Here is a 25,998-nt window from a genome sequence, read left to right on the forward strand (position 1 = left end):
ATTAAGAATGAAGAGGAAGACGAAGCTGTAGCTCAGTTGGCAGAGTGCGTGCCTAGCATGTTCAAAGCCCTGGGATCAATCCCCAGCAGAGTTAAACAGCGTGGCTAAACCCGGTGTCGTAAGGCACACCTGTGATCCCAGATGTAGAGACAAAAGGATCAACATTCCGGGCCAAAAAGCCTTGTCTGAAACAAAACCCCACTGTTTAAAAACACAGTAGCTTCAAATCAACCCTTTGATCTTTCAACAAATGCTGAACTAGCACTTGCAGGAAGAACTTTTTTTTTCTTTCTGCCTGTCTGTCTTTACAGGCAGTTTGGCAGGTGGGCAGTACAGATTAAGGAAGGAGGAAACGAAAAGACTGAATCCAGTCACTACAGAGGTTCCCCGCCCTAAATACAATCAAACGAGACCCCTGCTCCCTTAAGTCTCACCGACTCTGCAGTCGGTTCAGTGCAGACCATGACCCCTCCAAACTCTGGAAGAGACGTCATGATCCAATAAGCCCGAGCGGCTCATTATAGGTTTGCAATACCCATTATACTGTGAAAGACGCTGACCCTCGGAGAGCGCACGGCCCCCACAGTTACAAACACGCCTGAAAAGAAAACGACTGATTCCGTGCTTTTAATCCACTGCTCTCTCGCCGAGCATCCAGCTTCTGGTCCGGGATAAGTACTTGTCTCTAGAGAATCTAAACACCAAAGTAAGCCTGTCTCTCCCAGGCGACCTGAAGAGCAGCAGCTTTGGGTGGCCGCGTTCCACCTGCCCCTGTGCAGCGCCTCCACCCCCCATTCCCATCGCCCGAACCCGGGGGTGGGGGTGGGGGTGGGGTGGGGGTGGGCGGGGCGGGGCGGGGCCAGGCGGAGACGCGCTCCTCGCGCGTCCTCCGCGTCTCCAGGGACAACCTAAGGCGCTTCCCTCCGCGGGCGGGCGCAGTGACGGTTAATCAGATTCCCGACCGAGGGGGCATGGCCGCCTGCTGCAGGGGCCAATCGAAAGCCTGGGAGGCCCTATATGCAAATATGAGGGCCGGGCGGACCCGAGGTTAGGAGGGGCGCAGGTCGGGGTCGCCGTACCGGGCATGTGGCAGCCAATGGGAGCCTGGTTCCTTGCTCCGTGGAGGTGTGGGTCGGCTAGGGTGGTTGCGAAAGATGAGAGCTTCCCAACCGCGGAGAGCCCCGGCAGTAGCCATCGCGGGTAAGGAAGCTCGGAAACCGAGTGCTGGCCCTAAATCACCGCCTCCTACTGCCGTTTCCCTAAAATACTGGCTCTACCCAGGGCCACCCCTCCCTCTGCCTTCCTCGACGGCGTTCCCAGAGGCCAGCCTCTCACCCTCACGACCCCTAGGCTCCCGACGTGGTTCATCACTTCTCTGTCCCTGGTATTAATACTCACTTCCCGCCCTTCCCGGTTTTCCGTACCTAACTACCGGGGCAGTCCCTTAGATACCAACCATCTCCGGGACACTGTTGGGAGGAACTCTTCACCTCTTCCCCCTACCCACGCCGGGTCTGTTATCATTTTTAACTTCGTCCGAAGAATCCTTCTAGAAAGACAGCTTTGTTGGTGTATTTTTCCTGCCTGGAATAACCCGATGCCTACATCGATGCCTTTCTCTTTCCAGCTCTTTCTTTTGCCTCTCACTTTTATTTGTTTGTTTGTTTATTTGTTTGGCCCGTCCTGGATACTCTTCTAGCCTTGAAAAGGTTGTCTAGAATTTGAGCTCTAGGGAAATATATCCTTTACATTTGGGAACAAAATGGGGAGGGAACTAAATGTTCATTAACTACTGTTATGTGCCAAGGTGCTCCCAAATTTTTATTTTGTATTTGTACCGTTCTATCATTCACGTCGTCGTCATCACCAATTTGGGGTGCTGGAGATCGAACCCAGGGACTTGGGCAAGTGCTTCAACGATGAGCCCCCACCCCCCATCCCCATCCCATATCCTTACTTGATAATATGGTACTTATTTTGAACCAAACACTACTTGAAGAGCGGTAGAAATACTGGCTGGGTCTTTAGAACGAGATGAATAGTATCTTTATTTAGGAGGGAAGTTGAGGTAGAAAGAGGCCACTACCTAGGGTCACCACTGTAGACAGCAAGAGAGTACAAGGCATGGCTGTCACTCAGCTGCCATCCCAGCCTCTTGGGGGATGCTGAGGAAAGAGAATTTCAAACTTGGGGTCAGCCTAGGCTGCATAGTGAGACCCCGTGGAAAGGAAAAACAAGAAAGGAAATAGAGATGGTATGTGGATCCAGGTTTATCTTGGCTGATATTTTCCTGAGTGTCATGGAGGAAATGGCTGGCTGTGATCCTGGCCCGAAAACTGCGTCTTTAAAACAAACAACTAAGTGAACGAAAGAAAGGAAACTGCACCTTCTAATATCACCCCCCGCCCCCAGTTTCTAGCAGAATAAAAGATGGCATCTGAGTGGGCAAGACTCCTGCCAGTCAGTCTGGCTGGCCTGTTATTCTCGCACTGGCTGAATTGCGTGGGCAGATCTAATGTAATCACTAGCTCTCCTCTGGCTGCTCCTTCTGAGAGTCTTGCCATGTTTCTCAAGCTGACCTGGAGCTTGGTCACATAGCCCCAGCTCTTCTCCTCAGCCCTCGCAGCCTCAACCCCCTGAGTCCTGGGCTTACACACAGGAGCCACTGTGCCTCTGGGGGTGAAGTTCTTTTCTTTTCTTTTTTTTTTTTTTTAAGATTTATTTATTTATTATGTATACAGTGTTCTGCCTGCATATATGCCTGCAGGCCAGAAGAGGGCACCAGATCTCATTACAGATGGTTGTGAGCCACCATGTGAAAGCTGGGAATTGAACTCAGGACCTCTGGAAGACCAGTCAGTACTCTTAACCTCTGAGGCATCTCTCCAGCCCCCGCTTTTTTTTTTTTATGATTTTTAATTAAAAAAAATATGGAACGCTTCACGAATTTGTGTATCATCCTTGCGCAGGGGCCATGCTAATCTTCTCTGTATGGTTCCAATTTTAGTCTGTGTGCTGCCGAAGCTATGTGGGGGTGAAGTTCCCAGAGAAGATGGAGAATGAATAAGGGAGTGATAACTTGGCTGTTTGTGCCCTGTTAAATCAGAAGGCTAAACCAAAGCTAGATCCGGAGTGCTCTTTTTTTTTTTCTTTTGTCCATTTACTATTTTCCCAGCAGCTGTCCACTGGAGACCTTCCTAGGGATGCGTCTAGTGGGAGAATGACCCAAAGATGACAAGGGGGGTGATGAAGGGAAGCCTGTTGCTGAGGAAGGAGAAGGAGGTCATGGGCAGACAACACAGGAAACCCTTTGGCTCTGTATGTGTTCCTACTGACTTGAAAGAGTGTGGGCTTTGAAACCCAGAGATGAACGAGCCTGGCTGACTGTCGAGATGCCTCCCCCATCAGTCTTGTTAGTCAGCCCTCCAACTATTCTTTCCTGCTGTTTATAGGACTCTGGTATTCATTTAGTCTTGCAAAAGAAAGCACTAAAAAAATTCCCACCCTTTGGAACAGTGCCAGGGATGAAGGGTAGAAAACAAGTGTAATCCTTGCAGGGCTTGCGCAGTGGGGTGCGGGTGAACCCTTCACTTAGGAGGTGGAAGATCAAGGCTAGCCAGCCTGGGTTACATGAGACCCTAAGTACAAAGCAAAAACAAAAACAAACAAACAAACAAACAAACACACGCTTTCCCTCAAAGAAGAAAAAAGAAAAAAATAAGGACCTAGTTACCAACTGTTTTCCCAAACAACCTGCCGAGCCTTTGCAGGACCATGGCAGTACTCACTGCCTCCCCCTGGTGGCCAACACAGGGCACTTCCATGTGGTCTAACTAGGATTGGTTGGTTAGTCTTGACTTGGAAGATCTCAACATCAAACCGGTGCTAACATGGGAGGAATCATCAGTGTCTCAAGTATCCTATTTGGAAAGGTGAAATGGACATTTTTTATGCCATTAGGAGAAACTGAATGTGCCATTGTGTGTTAATACATTAATAACAACTTCTGGTCTTCTGTTTGAAGGGGGTTGTTTACTTTTGGTTTGGTTTGTTTTGTTTTTGAGACAGGGTCTCACTATGTATCTCTGGCTGGACTGCAACTTACAATGTACACCAGGCTGGCCTTAAACTCACAGAAATCTGAGTACCTCTGCTTCCCAAGTACTGAGACTAAAGCTGTGCATCACCTCGATTGAAAACACACACACACACACACACACACACACATGCACACACAATACATGTATATATATACATGTATATATACATATATGTACACATATATACAGATACATAAACATATACATACATACACACTATATATATGTGTGTATGTATATATATATATATAGAGGGGGGGGTGTCTTTCTTGTAACCCAGGCTAGCCTCCCATGTTTGTGGATTGTAGGCACACACCACCGTGCCTGACTTACCCTTCTCTCCAAGGGTCTTGGTCTGTTTTGTCTGCCTGCTGTCCTTGCTAAAAGAAAGACAATGGAGGCAGGGGCTGGAATTTTGGTCCTGGCTGCCATGACTTGGTCTCTAGCTATGATCAGTTTTCCTCTAATCCAGATGAGTGTTGTTAGTATGTGCATGTGCTTGCCTGAGCAAAAGCTGTCCTGAAAATAAGTGGGTGGTTGAATTAGATTTTCTTCAAGGTTTCTCCCTGCTGTAATATCGAGGGATTCCTTGAGAGCTTAGAAAATGTTTTAAATACATTCCTGGGTTTGATCCTCGGCATCCCATAAACTGGATGTGGTGGTATACACCTGCAAGCCCAGAAATTGGGAAATAGAGGCAGGAAGATTAGAAGTTTAAGGTCATTTTGGCTGCTTAGCAAGCTTGAGGCCAGTCTGGGTTTAACTGGGTTAATTCTATGTTTTTTTTTTTTCTGATATCATAAAATTAAAATGCTTTGGGTGGGAGGTAATGGGGTATGGGTTGATGGTAGACCATGTGCCTAGCTTTTTTAAGGGCCCAAGTTCAATCCTCATTCAACAAAAATGAATGGATGGATGATTTTTCATTAATCCCCGGGTGAAGCAGTTTTTATTCTAACTCAGAATTGCTTGAAAAAAAAAATGGCAGGGGCACTAATGTAGGGGTTCAGGAGCTGAGTGCTCACCCATCATCCTGTGTGAGGTCTGGGCTCAATCCACAGTTCTACAAAAGGAAACAAACAGACCCTCTGCTTACAGGCTAATAATATGCAGGAACAAAACTAGGAAGTTGAGACGTTTGTGTGGACAGGCATATAGTACCAGTGAGAAAATCAGGTCAGACATGGTGGCTCAGGTCATGATCGCTGAGGCAGGGGGCTTGAGTTCAAGGCCAACTAGTGCTACATAGAGTTCTAGGCCTTATGAGCAAACTGATACACTCACCCATGATCAAGAAAGCAGAGTGGCTGGGTAGGGGCTCGAAGGCGGAGGGACCTGCCACCAGGCCTCGATGACCCGAGTTTAATCCCTGAGATCCACGTGGCGGAAGGAAGAACTATTTTCACAAGCTGTTCTTTGACCTCTGCCACATGCCATGGCATGTACACACGTGCACGCATACACACCTCTACATGCACATAAAATAAATAAAATTTCATTTAAAACAAGAAAACGGGGTCGGGGTCGAGCCAAGTGTGGCGGTGCAAGCCTGTAATCCCAGCACGTGGGAGGCTGAAGCAGGAGGATCACAGCAAGTTCCAGGCCAGGCAGGGCCACACAGCAAAACTTTGTCTCAAAAAAACAAAAAATAAGGGCTGAGGAGACAGCCAGGAGGGTAAAAGTTTGCTGGGGGAGCACGAGGATCCGAGTCCCCAGTGCGTCACAGTGTGTCTATTCCCAGGACGCTGGGACAGAGACAAGCAGAGACAGGGACAGAGACAGGGGCAGAGACAGGGGCAGAGACAGGCAGAGCTCAGGGACAGAGACAGGCAGAGACAGGGGCAGAGACAGGGGCAGAGACAGGGACAGAGACAGGCAGAGACAGGGACAGAGACAGGGGCAGAGACAGGCAGAGCTCAGGGGCAGAGACAGGCAGAGACAGGGACAGAGACAGGGACAGAGACAGGCAGAGACAGGGGCAGAGACAGGGGCAGAGACAGGCAGAGACAGGGGCAGAGACAGGGACAGAGACAGGCAGAGACAGGGGCAGAGACAGGGGCAGAGACAGGGACAGAGACAGGGACAGAGTCAGGCAGAGACAGGGACAGAGACAGGGGCAGAGACAGGGACAGAGACAGGGACAGAGACAGGCAGAGCTCAAGGGCTCACTGGCCAGCCAGTCGAGCCAAAATGACAAGTTGCAGGTTCAGTGAGAAATCCTGTCTCAAAAAAGGAAGTGGTGAGCAATAGATGAAGACATTGACCTCTGGCCTCTATATACATATGCATGGGCAAATGCACCTGCACAAATGTACACACACACACACACACACACACACACACACACACCACGTGCACAGACAAAAAAATCAACGGTATTATAAACACAAAGCTGCTTGTCACTTGGTTTCTGTGTCAGAGACACTACAAGAATGTGAAAGAAATATTAAGAAGAGTCACTCAGCTGTTCTTTACTGTTGGCGAGAAGGAATGTAGACCTGCTTCGACAAAAGAAATAGAAATCTGTGTTTTTAATAAGAAATGTGCATTTTTGAGCGGGGCGGTGGTGGCGCACGCCTTTAATCCCAGCACTCGGGAGGCAGAGGCAGGCGGATCTCTGTGAGTTCGAGGCCAGCCTGGGCTACCAAGTGAGTCCCAGGACAGGCGCAAAGCTACACAGAGAAACCCTGTCTCGAAAAAAAAAGAAAAAAAAAAACAAAAAAAAAAGAAATGTGCATTTTCAACTTCTTGGCAAGTACTCCTAATGAGCACCTGTAGCAATGACCACACCCTCCTGTGGGCTGGGGGATGTTTCTGCAGGCCAGATTTGGGGTGCAAGTCTGCAACAGGCAATGTTTTAAGATGTTCTTTCAGGAGTGTTTGGAGAGAAGGCAGCAGGATTCGGCCTTGGACATGAAACAGGGTGCGGAGGGTGAGGGAAATGTGAGGGGAAATGGTGGCTCACACCTATAATCCTAACTCTCGGGAACTGGAGGCGGGAAACAACCACCACCACGGGCTGGGTGTCCAGGATCCCGGTTTGGGTCCCAGCCTCCATGTGGCAGCCAACATCCATCTGTAACTTCAGCTCCAGAGGATCTGCTGCCCTCCTCTGGCCTTCGAAGGCACTGCACATATGTGCTGCACAAACACAGATACACGCAAAACACCTGTACGCATAAAATGAAAATCAGTCAATCTGAAGAGAGAAAGGAAAGGGACCAAGGCCAAAGCCAAGCTAATTCACATGTAGCAAGGACTGCTGTTTGCCATCCCGCACCTGTTTCAGGTTCCACCTAGGTGGCTCTTGTATGGAGGCTGGAGAACAGGACAGGCAGGATGGGGACAAGAAGACATGAGGACCCATTGCCCTAAAAGTGCATAGGTTTGGTCTCTTGCTTGTTGGGTGTGCTGGGGCTCTGTCACACGAGAGCAAACAGAACTGGACTTCGTGTTTGCAGCAGGGCCTTAGTCTTATCATTTAAGTCACACTGGCCTAGAAGTCACGGTTTTCAACCCCACAACTGCATTTTTTTGATTGTTTCCTTTTGTTAATGCCATCATGTTCTTCTCTTTGAGGCAGACGTGATTTACTCTTCCCACTTGGGCAAGGCCCTAAAAAAGGCACCAACAACCCATGGTTCCAGAGTTCAAAATCGGGGTCAGTTTCTCCCCAAGTTAACATTAACCTTTAGGTAAACGAGCCACTCCTGTACACGGGCTTGGTAAAGAGAGCATTGTTGAAGGCCCGGGGAGGGGACCCGGTCGTTTACCTGTGAGGAAGGGAGCAGCCCAAGGCCAAGACTCGATGTTCCCCAGTTCTCTCGGACGTTGCCAAGTTCCCTGGGAACACTGACTCACACAGCCGGCAGAGGTTTTCTCTGTTCTTTGTCCTGAGGGCAGCCATGTTTCCAAGTGGGAAGAAGTAAGCACGATCCCTGGCCAGCGCAACAGTTCTGCCCTCCTTCCCAGGGTGGTGGTGAGCATTTACTAAGAACGTGTATTTGAAAATCCTTGGCAAAGCCACAGAACTATGTCACATGAAGGGTTATTGTTGAATTATTCATAGGTAGCTCTCGTACTTAGAACTCTACCCGTCACCACCAGGTTAGGTTCAGGAAAAGGGCGTGGGAGTGTAAGGGCGGTGTGGTGTCAAAGTCACGGCCGTGGAGTGTAGGTGTTGTCTAGAATTAGCAAGTTTGGATGGAAAAGGGAGGTGATTCCTAAGAGAGCCGGTGGCTCTGGAGACGCTGCTATAATCGCCTATTGCTGGAGGTAGTTAGCTGAAATTGTTAAAATTCCCGTGGGATATAACATGGTGAACACACACACACACACACACACACACACACACACACACACACACACATCAGAAGCTGCACAATCTTCTGAGCCATTCAATCCCTTAATATTGTCTTTTGAAGACAGTCTCATGTAGTCCAGGCTGGCCTCTAACTGAATTCACCGAGGATGATCTTGAACTCCTGACCCTCTTGCATCCACCTGCCAAGTGCTGGGAATTACAGGTGCAAGAATCACTCTCAAAAGCTGGGTGTAGGGGGTACGTACCTGTAACTCTGACATTTGTGGGAATGAGAAAGGAGAATTGAGTTGGAGGCTAGCCTGGGCTACACAGTGAGACACTGTCTCAAATAGACAGACAGACAAGAGAGAACAATCCCCAAAGAAGTAAAAGTCCCTCTCTACATGAAAATGTGTTTCTTGTTTTTTTTTTCCTTTAGGCGATTGGGGAGGGGGGTGTCTCTCTAGGCTCAGTAATCCTTCTGCCTCAGCTTCCCTAGTAGCCAGACCCTAGCCATCATCCTCAGCTTGAAAATGTGTTTTAGGATGTTTAGATAATATCAAAATGGGAAGCAACTGTTATGTCCAGTAGTAAGGCAAGGCTTGGTCTCCTTTAAACACAGCCCTTCCATGGAATGTTTCATAGCCCTTAAAAACCGGGAACATGCCGGGCGGTGGTGGCGCATGCCTTTAATCCCAGCACTCGGGAGGCAGAGCCAGGCGGATCTCTGTGAATCTGAGGCCAGCCTGGTCTACAGAGTGAGATCCAGGACAGCCAGGACTGTTACATAGAGAAACCCTGTCTCAAAAAACCAAAAACCAAAACAAAACAAAACCCAGGAACATGCTGGTCATAGAGATGGCTGCGCAGGTGAGCATGCTTCACGAGAAGCCTGATTCCAGAACCCATGTAACAGGAGAGAACCGATTCCTACACATTTTTCTCTAACACATATACAGACTGAAAAGAAAAAAAGAGCAAAAATAAATATACCTAGCGACATGCAAATTTTGCCAAAATAAATGTCCCTTTATGGTATGATATTAAATGGTCAGAAAGAAGCTATGAAATGGGTAAGATGATGTCAGAATGATTACAATTAGAATTTAAGAATTAAAGAGAATTCATAGCCAAGGCAAAGTTGCTTTGTTAGAGTAGGCAAGCCACAGGCGACTTTTGTTGTTGTTATTGGTGTGTTTTGAGACAGGGTTTCTCTGTATAGTCCTGGCTGTCCTGGAACTAGCTATGTAGACCAGGCTGGCCTCAAACTCACAGACATCTGCCTGCCTCTGCCTCCCGAGTGCTAGAATCAAAGGCGTGCGCCACCATCTCCTGGCTACCCTCCTATTTTTAAGTCCTTCTTTGATATGATTTCAATAATAATCTGAATGATAATAATTTTTTTCTTTTAATCCAAAGAGTGTGTGTGGACAGAACAGGTGGTAAGCAGCAGAAGGCCTGTGGCCATCAAGGGAGAGGGGCTGGAGTGACGAGGTTGTGGGAGCGGGAAGACGGGGAGGGAGTGGGCGCTCTGGGAAATGGGCTTTATGACCATAGGAGCCTTGCCTGCGAGGGGTGTGGTCTGAATGGGCCTGAAGACCTGGGTGACACAGAAGTGGCCTAAGTGTGTTCCTAAGGAGCTGTGGATGCTCAACACTGGATACACACACACACACACACACACACACACACACACACACACACACACACACACTCGGGGGCTGGAGAGATGTCTCTGCAGTTCAGAGCGGGCACTAGTTCTCCAGGGGATCTGGGTTCCGTCCCCAGTACCCACATCTATTGATTTACAACCTCCGACGTGCCTTAATTCATGCCTGCGTCTTGCTGTGTGGGAGACCGAATGTAGCACCGCAACGGTTAACAGACCTCAGCCCGCCTCCGGTGCACCCCCGGGACTCAGTACCTCAGCTAGGAAGGCTTGAGGCTTAGTTCTGAGGCCGTCTCCAGACACACACTCACTGTAATAATAAGATTGTTTACCAGGTGGTACCCAGCTGAGCAGCTCAGCCTCTCTCTGAAAACCCCAGATGGCCAAAACCAAGGCCAGGGTTGGCTAAGTGCATCCCCAAGGTCAGAGTCCTTGGCAAAGGTGGAATTAGCTCTCTCTCTAAGGGCACCGAGAGTGTGGTTGGAAGGGGGTGCACGTTTATAAACTCCCACATGAGCACGGGAGGAGGGCCCCCTGCAGGTGGAACCACGCAACTGCTCTTCGCTCTGCCCTCTCTCCAGGGAGGGCTGGCGGTGCTCCGGAGCCTCCTCCGGGGCCAGGAAGATGCTGCAGTGCCTGACTTCGGAAAGTGAGGAAGGGGCCGAAGAGAGGGAGGAGAGTTCTGCAGAAGACCTAGAAGAGCTAGAAGAATTTGTCACCCTGGCTTTTGTGAAAGAGAACACACAAAAGAAGCTTCAGAACACCCCGCAGCATGGCAAGAAGAAGAGGAAGAAAAAAAGGTTAGTATTGGAAAACGAGGAGTTGGGGGGGTGGGGTGCAGATCAGTGTTGATAAGAAGAACCGGAGGGACCGGAGGGAAGAGGGCCTTGGCTGATGAGAGGAAAAGGAGACACCGTGGGCTTGGCTTGTCAAGATCACACTACTTTCAGTTCACATAAAAGAAGCCACTTTGAGTGTTCTGTTTTATGGAATCCCATAATAGTGTGTGTAACCTGGAGTCACACCTTGTTCTGATTTTTGTTCTATTTGTGTTTAAATGCTTTTTAAAGACTGGGTGGGGAGGGAGCTCCGTGCTGAAGGAGTAGGAACCGTTTCCCTTCCGAAGTGTAAGCGCGCGTGAGTCCTGGGAATTTCACATCCTCGGGTGTAACAGGACCCCGGTGACTTAGCAGGCCTGCCTGCTGCCGCTCGTGCATCCTGGTGCCCGGTTACCACTCGGCTGTGCCTGGCCGAGAGCTTGTCTACTTTCTAAATAGCTTCCCTTAGTGGGGAGAGAAGAAGGGGACGATATTTTAGCCAGAAATGAATGTGTGACTTTTAAAATTCCTGTCCCTGTTTGGCTGGTGATGTAAAAAATAAAAAAGCACAGGGGCCGCTGGGAGTGCAGCGTAGAGTTAAGAGTGCTTACCTTTCAGGTGGGAGGCCCTGGGTTCAAATCCCATTGCTGACAAAATTAAAAAGGGGGTGGCTATGGCAATGATGTTGACATGAAGCCGAACAAAATTTACCCTGATTGTAGTAAATATATAACAGAATGTATAAGTATGTACAAATAATAACAGACTATATAAATAATGACAGGCCTACAAGCCCATGGTCCTACACCCCTTTGCAACCTCATTCGTAGTGATGGGATGGGCAGGCCCTGCAGGCTTAGTGTGGCAGCTGGGGCATGCGTGTCTGGTCCCAGCCCTGTGTTCTGGTCAGGGTATCTGTCTCTGTCTTGCTGTCTGCCTTTTTCTTTTCCAGATGATTGGTGATTAATCTATCCAACTGCCGCTACGACAGTGGTGAGTGAGCATCTGTGGTCAAGGGACCTGTGATGGAGATGGAAGGGTGGGAATAGATCCCTCCTGTGTGTGCCCCAGGGTGAGAAACAGGCTCTCCAGATCCTTGGTTCTCCTGGCTCCGTAAACCGTTAGAGGAAACTGATAATCTCACTCTAAAGGTCACGGCCGGGGCCACAGTGGTGATCACCACCCTTAGACTTATTTATTTGTGCATGTATTTGTGGTAGGGTTTTACTAAGTAGCTCAGGCTAGACTCATTGTGTCAAATGTTATTTCCCCCCACCAATTTACCTCACTGATTAAACCTGGCTCTAGGTTATAGTTAAGGATTGGTTCACATGCAGAGCTTAGTGTCTGGAGGCAAGCCTGCTCCCTGGGAAAGGGAAGACAGGTCAGTCCTAACATTCATCCCATATAGCCAGGATGTATCCTTCAACAACAATTCCATTCTCTACTCTTCCTTTGCCCTGTCCACAAGGCGAGGTGGCTTCCGGTCCCAAGGAGCCAGCTCTCCTGTAGCAATACTTGGTCTGGGATGCGTAGGAAAGAGACCTCCCCACAGGAGCGCGTTCCTGCTTCTGTGCTTCACGGACTTTCTTCATCTCCTTCACAGTGCGCAGGGCGGCCCAGCAGTATGGCCTTCGAGAGGCGGGAGACAATGATGACTGGACTCTCTACTGGACGGACTTCTCAGTGTCGCTGGAGCGAGTGATGGAAATGAAGAGTTACCAGGTGTGTCCCTCCCTGGATGGGTGGCGTCTCCCAACGCCGGCCCCATGTGGATTGCTGGCTCTTCAAGGGAGCTCATGGTACACTCCCATAGCCCTGCTTCCACTCAGCCAGAATTGCTCATGAATTCTGGTTTCCTTTGCAGAAAATCAATCATTTTCCTGGGATGAGTGAGATCTGCCGCAAAGACTTGCTGGCCCGGAATATGAGCCGGATGCTAAAGCTGTTTCCTAAGGACTTCCATTTTTTCCCTAGGACGTGGTGTCTTCCTGCTGAGTAAGTGCCCCTTTCTAGCTCTTGCTTTCTTCTGAGTACACTTTCTTTTTTAGACATGGCATCATGTAGCCCAGGCTGGCCTTGAATTTGCTATGTAAATGAGGATGTTCTTGAGCTGCTGAACTTTTATCTCCACCTCTTGAGTGTTGAGATTCCAGGTGGGTGCTATTATACCCAGTTTCTATGGCTGGGGAGCTTGAACCTGGAGCTTCGGACAAGCTAGGCAAGCACCCTGTCAGATAACCTACATCTCCAGCTTCAAGCACGCTTTCTTCAGAGTGCATTCAAGGGTGTGATGTGCCTTCCTGTGCTCCTGGCTTCAGTGGAGGCATCGCAGTGAGACACTGAAGTTCAGACCTGAGTAAGAGATGGTGGTCCAGGTCACACTATTGTGAGCCGGGAACAAAACTCCAAATCTATGTGTGAACCCAAGTCGAGCTGCCTGGGGCACCTCCCATCCCTCAGCCCAAGTTGTATCATATAACTAAGGAACACGTGAGTCAGCCTCACTGTTCACACGGTGTAGACGATGGAGAGGAGGAAGCGAAGCCAATAAAGGTTATACAGTTGGGAATTGGTGCGTGCGGGGCCTGAATCCAGGGTCAATTCCCAAACGCTCAATGTCTCTCTACTGCTGGACCACTGAGTGTCTGTCTGTCCTCTCTACTGCTGGACCACTGAATGTCTGTCTGTCCTCTCCACTGCTGGACCACTGAGTGTCTGTCCTCTCCACTGCTGGACCACTGAGTGTCTGTCTGTCCTCTCCACTGCTGGACCACTGAGTGTCTGTCTGTCCTCTCTACTGCTGGACCACTGAGTGTCTGTCTGTCCTCTCTACTGCTGGACCACTGGGTGTCTGTCTGTCCTCTCCACTGCTGGACCACTGAGTGTCTGTCTGTCCTCTCTACTGCTGGACCACTGAGTGTCTGTCTGTCTGTCAGCACCAGGACTTTATCTCATCGGTAGCTTCTGTTTTATGTTTTCATAAAGAACCTCCTGGGGCTGGAGAGATGGCTCAGCAGTGAAGAGCACTTACTGGTCTTCCAGAGGACCCAGGTTCAATTCCCAGCATCCATATGGATGGTGCCCCACAGCTTCCTCTAACTCCAGCCCCAGGGGATCTAACACAACTATTCTGGCCTTCTCAGGCACCAGGCACAGACATGGTGCCCAGGCATACAAGCCGACAAAACATAAAATAAATGAAAACAAATATAGTTTTCCCTCTCATTGCTCCCAACCTAAAGGCATGTCTTGTCCCCTCCCTGCTGTGACAGCTGGGGAGATTTGCAGACTTACAGCAGGTCAAGAAAAAATAAGACGTACATTTGTAAGCCGGACTCAGGCTGCCAAGGGAAAGGCATATTCATCACCCGGACCGTGAAAGACATCAAGCCGGGGGAGGATATGATCTGTCAGCTTTATATTTCCAAGGTACTTCCTCGCCGTGATTATGTATTTATTGCCCACAGCAGCCTCAGGCTCTGTGGGACAGAATGTGAAATGAAGTCAGTGGAAGGCAGAGGTGGAGAGGAAGCTGAGCTTGTCCTGTGCCTTGGATTTGATCAGACACAAGCTTTCTGAGTCACAGTGTCCCTCACTCACTCGCCCTTGCAGTCTCCACCACTGATCTGGCCTCACCAGGCTGACATCCCTCCCCCCCACCCCAAGTGGGTGAAAGCTTGGTTTGTAGAGGTCCCCACCTCATCTGAGAGAGCAGAGTCACCTAAGAGAGTTCATAGTCACCAGCTTCTCTCTGACTGGGGGCAGAGGACGTCACAGACCGCAGTGATAGAGCCCACTGCAGTGAGGGGTCCCTCTGGAAGTGTGGGTGGGGGCAGGGAGCCCTGGTCTCCCTAAGACAAAATGTCCGGGAACCCCTTGCAAGAAGGAGCTCTTGGAGAAGGAGCCTGGGATGTTGCCCTGGCAACCGTGTGTCCTGTCCTGGAAGGATTTCCTAGTTACTTAGTTCAATTGCTAAGACCTTAGAGAGGGCTGCTTGCCGCATTCCATAGCTCAGGAACTCAAGGCCCAGTGTGGTTCGGTGACCTCCCCGAGGTCACCTGTCAGGTCCCAGAGCTCAAATCTCTTTATCTTGCTCCCCACCCTGGGCAAGCCTACACTTGAGGCCACGAGGCAATGCTGGAGCTGGCTCCCCCAAGAATGAGGTGGGAGCGAGACACCTTCCCCTGTGACTGTCACCCCCAGACGCTCGCGTGACCTCTCTCTTTCCCACCCAGCCCTTTATCATTGACGGGTTCAAGTTTGACCTGCGGGTTTACGTGCTGGTGACCTCCTGTGACCCTCTCCGGGTCTTTGTGTACAATGAAGGCCTGGCTCGCTTCGCCACCACCTCCTACTCCCACCCCTGCACAGAAAACCTGGTGAGCTGGGGACACGCGGCCTTCCCCTCCCCCTTAGCAGGATAAACATCCTCAGGTACTGTGGAGGTGGCAGGCGTCAGATGAGCACTTACTGTGTTCCCAGTCCTTCCGGGAGCCCTCCGAGAGAGGGGTTATTAGATATCCCCGCTTTCCAGATGAGATTAAAATCTGCAGAGTATAGAGGGGACTTGTCTGGGGCCACTCAGCCAGAAAGTGGTCCATCTGGGACTTACGGCCAGGCTTTCCTGACACCAACCCCAGAACTCCAGTGCAAGGGTCCTCAAGGAGAGAAGGCCGTGGGTAGGCTTCCAATCTTCCCCCCAGTCTCAGAAAGAGTTGGAGTCTCTTATACTCCGGGCTATGGATTATCCCCGTTTACCTCCTTTACATATGTCTATAAATTCCCTTTTTCCCCATCCCTTTAAGATCCAGGGACTGTGGGAGTGGCCTGGGGTGGGGGGACAGTGCATGGAGAGGACCCAGGAGGCCCTGTGCTTCGGCCTGACCCACAGTCTGTGTCTCTCCCCAGGATGAGATCTGCATGCACCTAACTAATTATTCCATCAATAAGCACAGTTCCAACTTCATTCAAGATGCTCATTCTGGCAGCAAGAGGTAAGAGGGACGGACGCTTCCCACATCTTTCCGGGTTCTTCCCAAACCCACTGCGTCCCTGCCAGGATTTCCACCCTGGGTCACACGATCTCTGCAAAGCCGGCTTTGCCTCCCAGCCCAGAACAGACACTTCATGTCAGCTCACTCTCTGGACTGTTAATCATTACAAGGAGGCCATGCTGTAAACCCTGGGAGGCTGGGAGGAGGGAGAGAAACGCCGAGACCGTTTCCCCAGCAGAACACATACACACACCAAAACATACCTTGTTACAGTTGCCCTCTTGACGTTTCCAGATCAACAGCCTTTATTGACTGCTAGGCTGCCAAGTGAGAGGGACCTGCCAGCTGTGATTCCTCTCGGGTGTTGGTCCATTACAGATTCTCAGCTGATGTGTCATGACGCCCTGGAGTCACCTGACCCGTGCCTAGCCAACCTTCAGATTTGGGGGAAATAAGGGATTCCTGAGGGTTTGGTTCCCCGCCCCCACAAGCAGCTTCTCTATTCATGTTATTGCCTCGTCAGCCTGCATTTGAGAGGAAGGTGGACGAGTTGTATGGGGGGGGGGCAGAGATGGGGAGGCCAAAGGGAGCATCTGGGTGCCCGGCAAGATAGCAAGGCCTGTGTATTTGGTGTTTTCCTACCACACTGGCCAAGGCGTCAGCAGAGCACTCAAGGTAGGGAAGAGTGTTAGGTCCTATCTCCATTTCACAGATGAGGAAACTGAGTCTCAGAAAGGTTAAGTTGCCCAAGGTCACACCACACAGCTCGGGTTGAGCAGCTCTGTTCCCTGTGCCAATGTCACAGGGCTTGTGGGTCAGGGAGGCGTGGGTATCTTAGTACATGGACTACTCCTGGTAGAGCCTTCTTGGAAAGAGTGTGTAAGTATGGCTGGGAAGATGTTCCATCTGTGTGTGTGTGTGGTACCAGAGCTGGCCGCAAACTTGCTTGTAGTTGAAGATGTATCTTTTTATCTCCTAATCTTCTTGCCTTTAATTCCCCAAAGTGGTTTTGTTTTGTTTTGTTTTTTTTAAGACAGGGTTTCTCTGTGTAGCCCTGCCTGTCTTGGAACTCACTTTGCAGACCAGACTGGCCTCAAACTCACAGAGATCCACCTGCTTCTGCCTCCCAAATGCTGGCATTAAAGGCGTGCAGCGCTGCTGCTGCCGCCGCCGCCGCCGCCACCACCACCACCACCACCACCTGGCCTGAAAGTGTTTTTGAGACAAGTCTTGATATGTTGCTAAGGCTAGTTAGAACTGGTTGAAGCCCAGGGTAGCCTCAAATTCCCAGTCCTCCTGCCTCTGACTGAGATTACGGTTGCTTTACCGTGAGCAGCTTCGGCCACGCTCTTTCCTCGGAGTCCCAAGTTATCCGAAACTCCTGTCACTTCCTCCCACCCAGACTGTGGATGCCGTGGAGGCTCCTGCACAGGTGTCGGGGAGGCCTGCCATGTCACCCCCACTTTGACATTTGTCTGCTGAGTAAGCCCAGACAAGTCGCTTTGTCTCTGAGCCTCCATTCCTGGCTCCTAAGCCAGTGAGATAACCGACCCTGCCCGGCCCTCTTCATGGGGTCCCTGCGAGACTCAGAGGAGCCACGTTGCAGCCCAGTATTCTGGTCCTGTCAGTTTTCTTTAGTCTAAGGGGCTCTATTTGCCTGCATTTGTGAGAAATGATGTCATCTCCAGGCCATGTGGAGTGATGGACATACTGGTGCTGGGTCCTAGCACTCAGGGCGCTCTTGACTGAGGCAGGAGGATTATAAATTTCAGGCTAGCTTATATGGGATATATAGTGAGACCCTAGAGCCAGAGATAGAAACAGACAGACAGACAGAGGAAGAGAGAGAGAGAGAGAGAGAGAGAGAGAGAGAGAGAGAGAGAGAGAGAGAAAGCGCCTTAGGCTCTGATAGACAGGCAGTTATGGGGCAGCCAGATCAAAATAAAATGTGGACACTTTTGGTAACATTTTTTATTCCCCCCTGGCAGTACTGAATTAAGCTAGGGCCTCACACATGCTAAACAAGTCATGAGCTTTAGCATGGAGCCTCTGATGATGACACCCAGCTTCTCTTTCCCCTCTGACCTCCTCTTCTCTGGGTCCCTTCTCCATTGGAGCGGTCATCTGCCCCCAGGCCTCCGCCCTAGGCTCTCCTGGCTCAGTCTCTCTCCCCTAGAGGCCCATCTCTCCCCAGCTCAGCCAGTGTGCCAGAGAGAGCCTGATTTTATAACAGCCACACCCACAACCCTTTGAGCCACGCACAGATTAATCCACTTAAGAGGGCCGAGGCCTCCCGAAGGTCAGGTCTCCCAACACAACGGCGTTGGGGGCCCAAGTTTCTAACACTTGACCTTGGAGGGACATATTCAGCCGGTAATGTGTCCCGCCCTCTTCCTTTCTTTTTTTCCCATCCCTCCCTCCTCTTCCTCTTCTTCCTCCTCCTCTCTCTCGTTCTCTTTTTGAGGGCCCTCCCCATCTGCTGAGACAATCTTCTCATGCTATCTTGCCTTCACGAAGTTGGCAACTGACGCAAAGTGCGGCCCCGGCCTTGCCCCGGCCTACCCCTGGGGTTCAAGGTCAGTAGGAGCAGGACTCCAGTCAGTGGGAGGAAAAAGACAGGGAAATTGTGAGTATGGAGGGGCCCTCGACAGACACCAGATGTCTCCATCTTCCAGCGTGCCTGGCAAACACCTGGTGTTAAAGTGAATGGAATCGCCGCTGGGCATTAGGAAATTGCCAGGCAGGGTATATTCACGGTGACGGGCCCTGAGTCATCAAGAAAAGGTTACGCTGTGTTTGGTAACACGTGTTATAAGAAGTCAGGGAACTGTGTAGTCTCTTCCAGGAAATTTTATTGGCCAATTAGGCAAATTAACTGTTTTATTTTTTTTCTCCCCTAGAAAGGCTTGGCTTTTCCAACAGTCTGGAAATTCCATTTATGCACAGTGTTTCTACCTGACAAAGTGGGCAGAGAAGTGGCGTCTGTGTGGAGGGCCTTTGCTCGTCTGTCCTGACGTCAGCACATCCTGGGTGTCTCACACGTGTGACTCCTGAGGTGGTCCTCAGCCTTCCTGAGACAGAAATGGCGGTCGGTCGCACAGGCCGTCATTGCCCAGCAGTCTCTTAAATAAGCTCCTGGGCGGCAGGCCTGCGCCTTCCTTCCTGACCCTTCACTGGAGTTCACTGAAATGAGTTTTTCAAAATAATTTTTTGCCAGGCGGTGGTGGCGCACACCTTTAATCCCAACCCTCGGGAGAGGCAGGGGAATCTCTGAGTTCTAGGCCAGCCTGGTCTACAAAGTGAGTTCCAGGAAAAAAACCCAAAACCAAAACCAAAATCTTTTAGCTGGGCATGGTGGCTTACACCTTTAATCTCAGCATTTAGGAGGCAGAGGCAGACAAATCTCTGGGTTTGAGGCCAGCCTGGTTTATGAAGTGAGTTTCAGGACAGCCAGGGTGACACAGAGAAACCCTGTCTCAAAAAACCAAAATTTTAATTATATTTATTTATTTGGGGGGGGATGCCCTGGTGGGGGGGATGCCATGGTTGGGGGATGCCGTGGGGGAGGATGTCATGGTGCCGTGGTGTACATGTGAGGTCAAAGGACAGTCTGTAGAAATCAGCTCTCTCCTTCCACCGTGTGGATGCCGAGACCAAACTCTGGCCATCTGCATGTTGCTTCTTAGAGGTTTCTATCCAATACCTAGCCTTTTGTTCAGTCCACAGATTTTTTTATTTTTATTTTTATTTTTTAGAAAGTTCCCCGAGGTTCTGGAGGCCTAAGGGGTCTGGCACTGTGACTCCTATAGGACCCCTCCCATCTTGATCCAGCCTCAACGTCACCCTGGCTTCTGGGTGTTCTTCACCACTGCTTCCGGAAAGTTTCTCAGAAGTTTCTGGTTTCCACCATGCCGTGGTGTTGGCTGACCGGGAATAATTCCCCTGCCTCATGCCCTGTGTTTCCTCTTCAGGAAACTCTCCACCTTCAACTCGTACATGACGCTGCATGGCTATGACGTGGAGCAGATTTGGAGGGCCATTGAGGACGTCATCATCAAGACGCTCATCTCGGCTCACCCGGTCATTAAACATAACTACCACACCTGCTTCCCCAGCCACACGCTCATCAGCGCCTGCTTTGAAATTCTCGGTTTTGACATCTTGTTGGACCGCAAACTCAAGCCCTGGCTGCTCGAGGTAAGGAAGTTAGGGGTGTCCCAGTTACTGGGGGACATCAGCTTTGGGGACTCTGCCTCCCTAGCTCACCTGTATTGTTTCCATCAACTTCCCCGGCCTCTCCTTTCCATGGTGCTTGCTGCTCCGGGGGCCGTGACGCTTAGCTTGAGAAGTGGCCACCAGAGGGGGGTAGATGGCTGGGAATTGGAGAATTCCTTGCGCCTCCTTGAGGTCCAGCCAGATTTACAACTGGCCCCAGTCTCAGGCACAGAGTGACTGTAGTGACCACTCTGCTTCCTGTGTTTCCCACAAAGAGGCTGCTCCTTCTCAAAACTTGGTTGCCAGTGATTCAAGTGGGAGCAGCTTGTCCTGGCTCTCGGGGACCTGAGCTACCCAGGTCCAGACACCGGTGTAGGGAATTCTGTTGTCACAGAGTGGGGAAGCCCAACCCCATGCTGCGGGGAGGAAGAGGAAGAGATTTCTGAACCACTTCACCTCCCGGTTAGATTGGTCCTCCGGAGGCTTCTTAGGCAGCCCCTCAACATGCACCAGGAACGAGGATCTGGAGTTTTAGCTGGAACACCAGGGACCCTGACCTCCCTTACACGCAACGCTTATTCTCAGGTTCATGAAGGGGGCACTGTTTGGTGCTCCCACCCAAAGACAGAATGAGCGGCGGCTGCAGCAGCAGCAAGCCTCCAGAAGCTGCTGGAAACCCACAAATGTCACACAAACGTAAATGAGCAGTGCTGACTTTTCTGTGGGCGCGAACGAGGCTTCTTGCCTTCTTCAGCTGTCTCTCCTTCAACCCCGCCCGGCTTCCAGAAAGAATCACTCTGCTTCCAAACCTTGAGTCGGCCTCTGTATTTTCCTCTGTGTGTCTCTTTTCCTCTCCCTCATTTTCTGTGCCCCCCCCCCTTTCTTTCCTCACTGTGTTAGCCCCGTCTGGCCTGGAACTCACAAAGCTCCGCCTGCCTCTGCCTTCCTAGTGCCGGGATTAAAGCGCTTACCACTTCTGGTGTTCTTTTCTCTCTTTCCTCTCCCTCTCTTCTACCCCCGCTTTTCCTTTTTCCTTTTTCAGACAGGGTTTCTCTGTGTAGCCCTGGCTGTTCTGGAACTCGCTCTGTAGACCAGGCTGGCCTTGAACTCACAGAGATCCGCCTGCCTCTGCCTCCCGAGTGCTGGGATTAAAGGCGTGTGCCACCACTGCCCAGCCCACCTCTCTCTCTTCCCTCCCCCATTCCTCCCAACCTTCCTTCTTTCCCACCTTTTGTTTTTATTCGCTTGTTTGTTTGAAATAGGGCGCCATTTTATAGTACAGCTATTCTGGAACTTATTGGATTGCCTAGGTTGGCCTCAAACTTGTGACAACTCTCTGGCCTCCGCCTCCCCGGGGGCTCACAGGTATGAGGCACTCAATCCCGTCACTCTAGACCTCTTCCTCCCCTTCTGCTCTGTGGAGAGCACAGCACACGTGACAGTGGATCTGTCGAGAGGGGAGAAAGGACTGAAATGAGACCCGGGGACAGTGGTGGTGAGGCCTTTAATCCCAGCACTCAGGAAGCTGAGGCAGGAGCATCTCTGTGAGTTCCAGGTCAGCCTGGTCTATAAAGTGAGTTCCAGGCCAGCTAAGGCAATATATAGAGACCCTGTTTCAAAACCGAACAAACAGAATCCCACCTGGTTACACTAGAGGGAATTCTTTTTTTGTTTGGTTTGGTTTGGTTTGGTTCAGTTTTTCGAGACAGGGTTTCTCCATATAGTTTTGGTGCCTGTCCTGGATCTCACTCTGTAGACCAGGCTGGCCTCGAACTCACAGAGAGATCCGCCTGCCTCTGCCTCCCAAGTGCTGGCATTAAAGATGTGTGCCACCACTGCCTGGCCACTAGAGGGACCTCTACTTCCTGCTCTCCCTGCTCTCTTCACAGTGGCTCCAGTGTAGGCCCCGGCCGCCAGGACTGTGAGGGGGGCCTCGGCAGTACCTGGAGGCGCCATCTTGGCCTCACCTCTGCTTTCACCCTGGTCCCCCCCAGCCCCAACCGCTGCCCTGTCTTCTCAGGTCAACCATTCTCCAAGCTTCTCCACTGACTCCAAGTTGGATAAAGAGGTGAAAGACAGTCTGCTCTACGACGCCTTGGTCCTCATCAACCTGGGGAGCTGTGACAAAAAGAAAGTCTTGGAGGAGGAGAGGCAGCGGGGGCGGTTCTTACAGCAGTGTCCTTCTCGGGAGATGAGGTACAGCCGTGCCCCTGGCCCCAGGCAGCCGCTCTCCTACTGCCCTGCCCTCAGCAGGACTGGCTGTCCTGGTCCCAGACAGGGTGACTGACGTCTACCGGTTACGTGGCCTTTCTGTCGCTCCTTAAGCCTTGGTCTGTGAAGTGGAACTATGTAGACATAAGTTATGAGGGGACTGAAGGGCATTGGCACGTGAAGCCTCACCGCAGTGCCTGGCACCGTAGTTTGGTCGAAGTTAAGGTTCTTGACTGTTGGGGCAGTGAGATGGCTCAGTGTGGAAGGGCACTTGCAGTCAGCCTGGAGGCCACATGGTGGAAGGGGCGAGCGACACTCACAAGCTGGCCTTTGGCCTCCATGCGCCCTCTGTGGTGTACATACACATATGCATGCACACACACTAAATAGATATTTAAAAATGATTCCTAATTGTATCTTATTGTGAAAGCACTTAACTAGCAAGCCTGAGGTCTGGGAGAGAGAGGAGAGAGAGAGAGAGAGAGAGAGAGAGAGAGAGAGAGAGAGAGAGAGAGAGAGAGAGAGAGAGAACTTGAATCTGACCTGGAATTGGTAGGAAGAAATACTGGGCTCAAACCCAGGGCCTTACATATTACATATGGTAGGCAAACACTCAGTCACTGAGCTACATACGTTCCCTGGCCTTCTTGTTATTGCAGTCCCCTTTTTTTTTTTTTTTTTTTTTTTGAGACAGGGTTTCTGTTGTAGTGGTTAGCTTGCGTGCATGTGTGTGTGTGTGTGTGTGTGTGTGTGTGTGCGCGCGCATGTGCAGTGGCCAGAGAAGGACATCGGGTATCCTGTCTATCTCATTCCTTTGAGACAGGGCCCCTTACCGTCTCTGGAGCCACACTGGTGTTTAGCAAGCTCCAGTGACCCTCCTGTCTCCACCCACTTCAGCGGCAGGGTTGCATGCTGGTTGTATGCATGCATGTTGTCTGCATGCTGGTGTCGGCTTGGCCACGCCCAGGGTCCTGTGCAGGTTTGGGGGTCTGACTAAGGCCCTCAGCTTACACACCATCTCTCCAGCGGCCCCTGTCCTTGCTTGTTTGTTGTTTGGATACGTTCTTTTGTTTGTTTCTGCTTCTTGTTTTGTTTTTTGAGGCTTCCAAAGAACCCTATATAGAAAGCTGTTTTATGATGGAGAATTTAACAATTTGAACAGTTCTACTAAGACTGTTTCTTTGTTCCTGGAAACTGGAGATTAAAATGGACACATACAATTATATGAAATAAATTGATTAATATCATGTGAGGATTTAGATATTACCAATAGAAGAAACAAATTCTTCTGTTTTCACTGGAAAGCAGTTCTGTCGACTCTCCCTGTTCTGTGCTGACAGGAGTTGGCGCTCTGGCCTCCCCTGGGGCAGCATTAGCACATAAAGAACTAGGTCTTCCTCCTGAGCCCATTCAAGGTGGGGCCGTGTTGCTTCTGGGTCTCCACCAACCCTCTCCTGAGCCTAGAACAATACACTTCACCCACGCTCACCCACCACACTGTTTCTCTGGCGCTTCAATGCCTGCTCTGTGTGCCCGGCGGCGGAAAGGAGGTTGAGTTCGGTGCCGTGTGGTTCTGTCCTGGGAGCCGAGGACACCACGGTTCCTGTCAGGAGACTGACATGGATAAGTTTGACTCACTGGTGACAGACAGCTCTAAACTCCAGCTGTCCCTGATGCTCTCAGGAAGAAGGTGTTAGCTGTCCCATGGAAGGCCTGGTGGTTCTTGATGTCCCTGCTGCGCAGGAAGCTCATCCTGCTAACCCTACCTGATCTCCTCCTCCTAGGGGGTGGAGTGAGGAAGCCTGAGAGCACAGGCCTCATAAAGGCTCCTTAAATCCATCCAAGAAGGCCTGGAATTTAGCAAAGTACAAGCTGCTGTTCTCCAGAGAAGGGCAATGGGACCAGTGAGTGGGAAGGTGGCGATGGTGTGCCTACTCTGATTGTGCCAAGGGGGAAATGGGTTTTTACTAATAAAGGGAGAGACTCTGGCTGATCTGTCAAACCTTGTGAGCAGCTCCCTCGAGCATTGGGACGCTGGCTGTCCCAGGAGTGCCAGAACCCCCTTTCAGAAACATTCTTGCTTTTATTTAACAGTTACTGATCAACCACTATTATGTGCAGGGCACTAGATGACAGCCCAGCTTGGATATGTCCCTTCCGAGAAGACATAACTGTGGTCCTGTATTCTTCCATCCCAACAGGATGGAAGAGGTCAAGGGTTTCCAGGCAGCGCGGTTACAGAAAACAGAGGAATATGAGAAGAAACACAGTGGTGGGTTCCGGCTCATCTACCCTGGTCTGAATTTGGAGAAGTATGAGAAGTTTTTCCAGGACAATAGCTCCCTCTTCCAGAATACGATTGCTTCCAGAGCCCGAGAGCTGTATGCCCGGTAGGAAGGCTTCCTCTCAGGCTGAGATGGGCTGGGTGTTGTGCCTTGATCCGATCCTCTGGGTAGCCCAAGGTGGCAGGAAGAACTTCTTTGTCTGTTCCCCACCTTGCAGAGGACAGAAGAACATTCGGTCCGGGTCTCACAAAGACCAGGAACTGGAAGATTCCATAGTTGATCTTTAGTAGATCATTAAATAGATAAGCTACTGTTTCAGACGCTCACCCTTGAGACACATGTCCCACCCTACCTCCTCATAAGTGTGTTCTATATCCAGGCTATATGAAATCCAAGAGCTTGAAGGGAGACATCCTGTTAGGTCCGGTCCCCACCAAGCACCTCATTTATGAGAGGGGATGTCAGAGCAGAGACGAGGTCATATAGTGAGACGACACCAAAGGATTACCCTGTCTCCTGACTCCTGAGACCAAGTGATGCACTCTGGTACACCACCTTTGGTCCAGTCCCAGGATCCGCTGGCCAGAGAGCCCAGCATAGGAAGTGGCCCAGCATGGGAGCCCCTGGACTTAGCCTTCCTACCTAAGCCCTCTTTTCATGAAGGGGGAAGTGATTGCCCCCCTTTACCTGTGCCCCTTCCTTGAAAGGATGCTCTTCCCCAGTCTGGGGATGGCTGGAAGGATGCTGTTCCCCAGTCTGGGGATGGCTGGAAGGATGGCTCTTTCTTACCCACGCTATTCCTTCCCTTCAGCCACTTGTGCAGGAACACTGTTTCTCCATCCCATCTCTTTTTAAAATTATTATTATTTTACTTTATGTCTGTGGGTGTTTTTGCCTGATGTATGTCTGTGCAGTATGTGCATTCAGCGCCGGCAGAATCTAGAAAAAGGCATCAGGTCCCCTGGAACTGGAGTTACAGACAGTAGTGAGCTGCCATGTGGGTGCTGGGAATTGAACCCGGGTCCTCTGGAAGAGCAACAGGTTCTCTTAACCACTGAGCCACCTCTCCAGCCCTTCTCCATTCCATCTTATCTACCTGCCAAGTAGAATGCTCGCTCCCTAGCCCATGACACTCACCTGTCCTTCAATCAACAGGCAACTGATCCAGGAGCTGAGGCAAAAACAGGAAAAGAAAACGTTCCTAAAGAAAGAGAAGAGGGCAGAGATGCAGGGCGAGTCTCCGGGTGAGCAGGCAAGAGACAAGACTGTGAAACCCTGGCAACAGACACAGCAACCGAAATGCAAGACAGCCACCCATCCAAAACAAGTAAACTCAGATGGGGGTGGGGTGTGTATAACCAGCACCCTGCCCCAGCTTGGGCCGATCCGAGGGAGGGTGC

General features: G+C 50.7%; 1 protein-coding gene and 1 non-coding gene across 7 annotated transcripts in view; one reads left to right on the top strand and one right to left on the bottom strand.

Moving 5' to 3' along the window:
• Nucleotides 1-825: 825 nt before the first annotated feature.
• The window catches only part of Ttll6 (tubulin tyrosine ligase like 6), a 42,163-nt gene continuing 16,990 nt past the window's right edge, over nucleotides 826-25,998 (top strand). Inside the window, exons 1-12 of one of the 6 annotated variants that reach the window (XM_076543218.1) lie at nucleotides 826-1,047; nucleotides 10,654-10,872; nucleotides 11,843-11,883; nucleotides 12,497-12,615; nucleotides 12,758-12,888; nucleotides 14,166-14,322; nucleotides 15,129-15,272; nucleotides 15,802-15,887; nucleotides 19,859-20,084; nucleotides 22,123-22,298; nucleotides 24,515-24,703; nucleotides 25,754-25,925. In XM_076543218.1, coding sequence (XP_076399333.1) covers nucleotides 12,595-12,615; nucleotides 12,758-12,888; nucleotides 14,166-14,322; nucleotides 15,129-15,272; nucleotides 15,802-15,887; nucleotides 19,859-20,084; nucleotides 22,123-22,298; nucleotides 24,515-24,703; nucleotides 25,754-25,925 — 1,302 coding nt within the window. In that variant the 5' untranslated portion in view covers nucleotides 826-1,047; nucleotides 10,654-10,872; nucleotides 11,843-11,883; nucleotides 12,497-12,594. Of the gene's footprint in view, nucleotides 1,201-10,653; nucleotides 10,873-11,842; nucleotides 11,884-12,496; nucleotides 12,616-12,757; nucleotides 12,889-14,165; nucleotides 14,323-15,128; nucleotides 15,273-15,801; nucleotides 15,888-19,858; nucleotides 20,085-22,122; nucleotides 22,299-24,514; nucleotides 24,704-25,753; nucleotides 25,926-25,998 lie in introns of all 6 variants that reach the window. The other 5 variants (XM_076543219.1, XM_076543217.1, XM_076543221.1 and 2 more) reach the window with 5 other exon arrangements.
• LOC121831839 (U6 spliceosomal RNA) lies at nucleotides 2,925-3,027 on the bottom strand. Its single transcript, XR_006075443.1, has one exon. It is a non-coding gene; the product is annotated as a U6 spliceosomal RNA (small nuclear RNA).

Source organism: Peromyscus maniculatus, chromosome 8, assembly GCF_049852395.1.
Source record: "Peromyscus maniculatus bairdii isolate BWxNUB_F1_BW_parent chromosome 8, HU_Pman_BW_mat_3.1, whole genome shotgun sequence".
Lineage (NCBI taxonomy): Eukaryota > Metazoa > Chordata > Mammalia > Rodentia > Cricetidae > Peromyscus > Peromyscus maniculatus.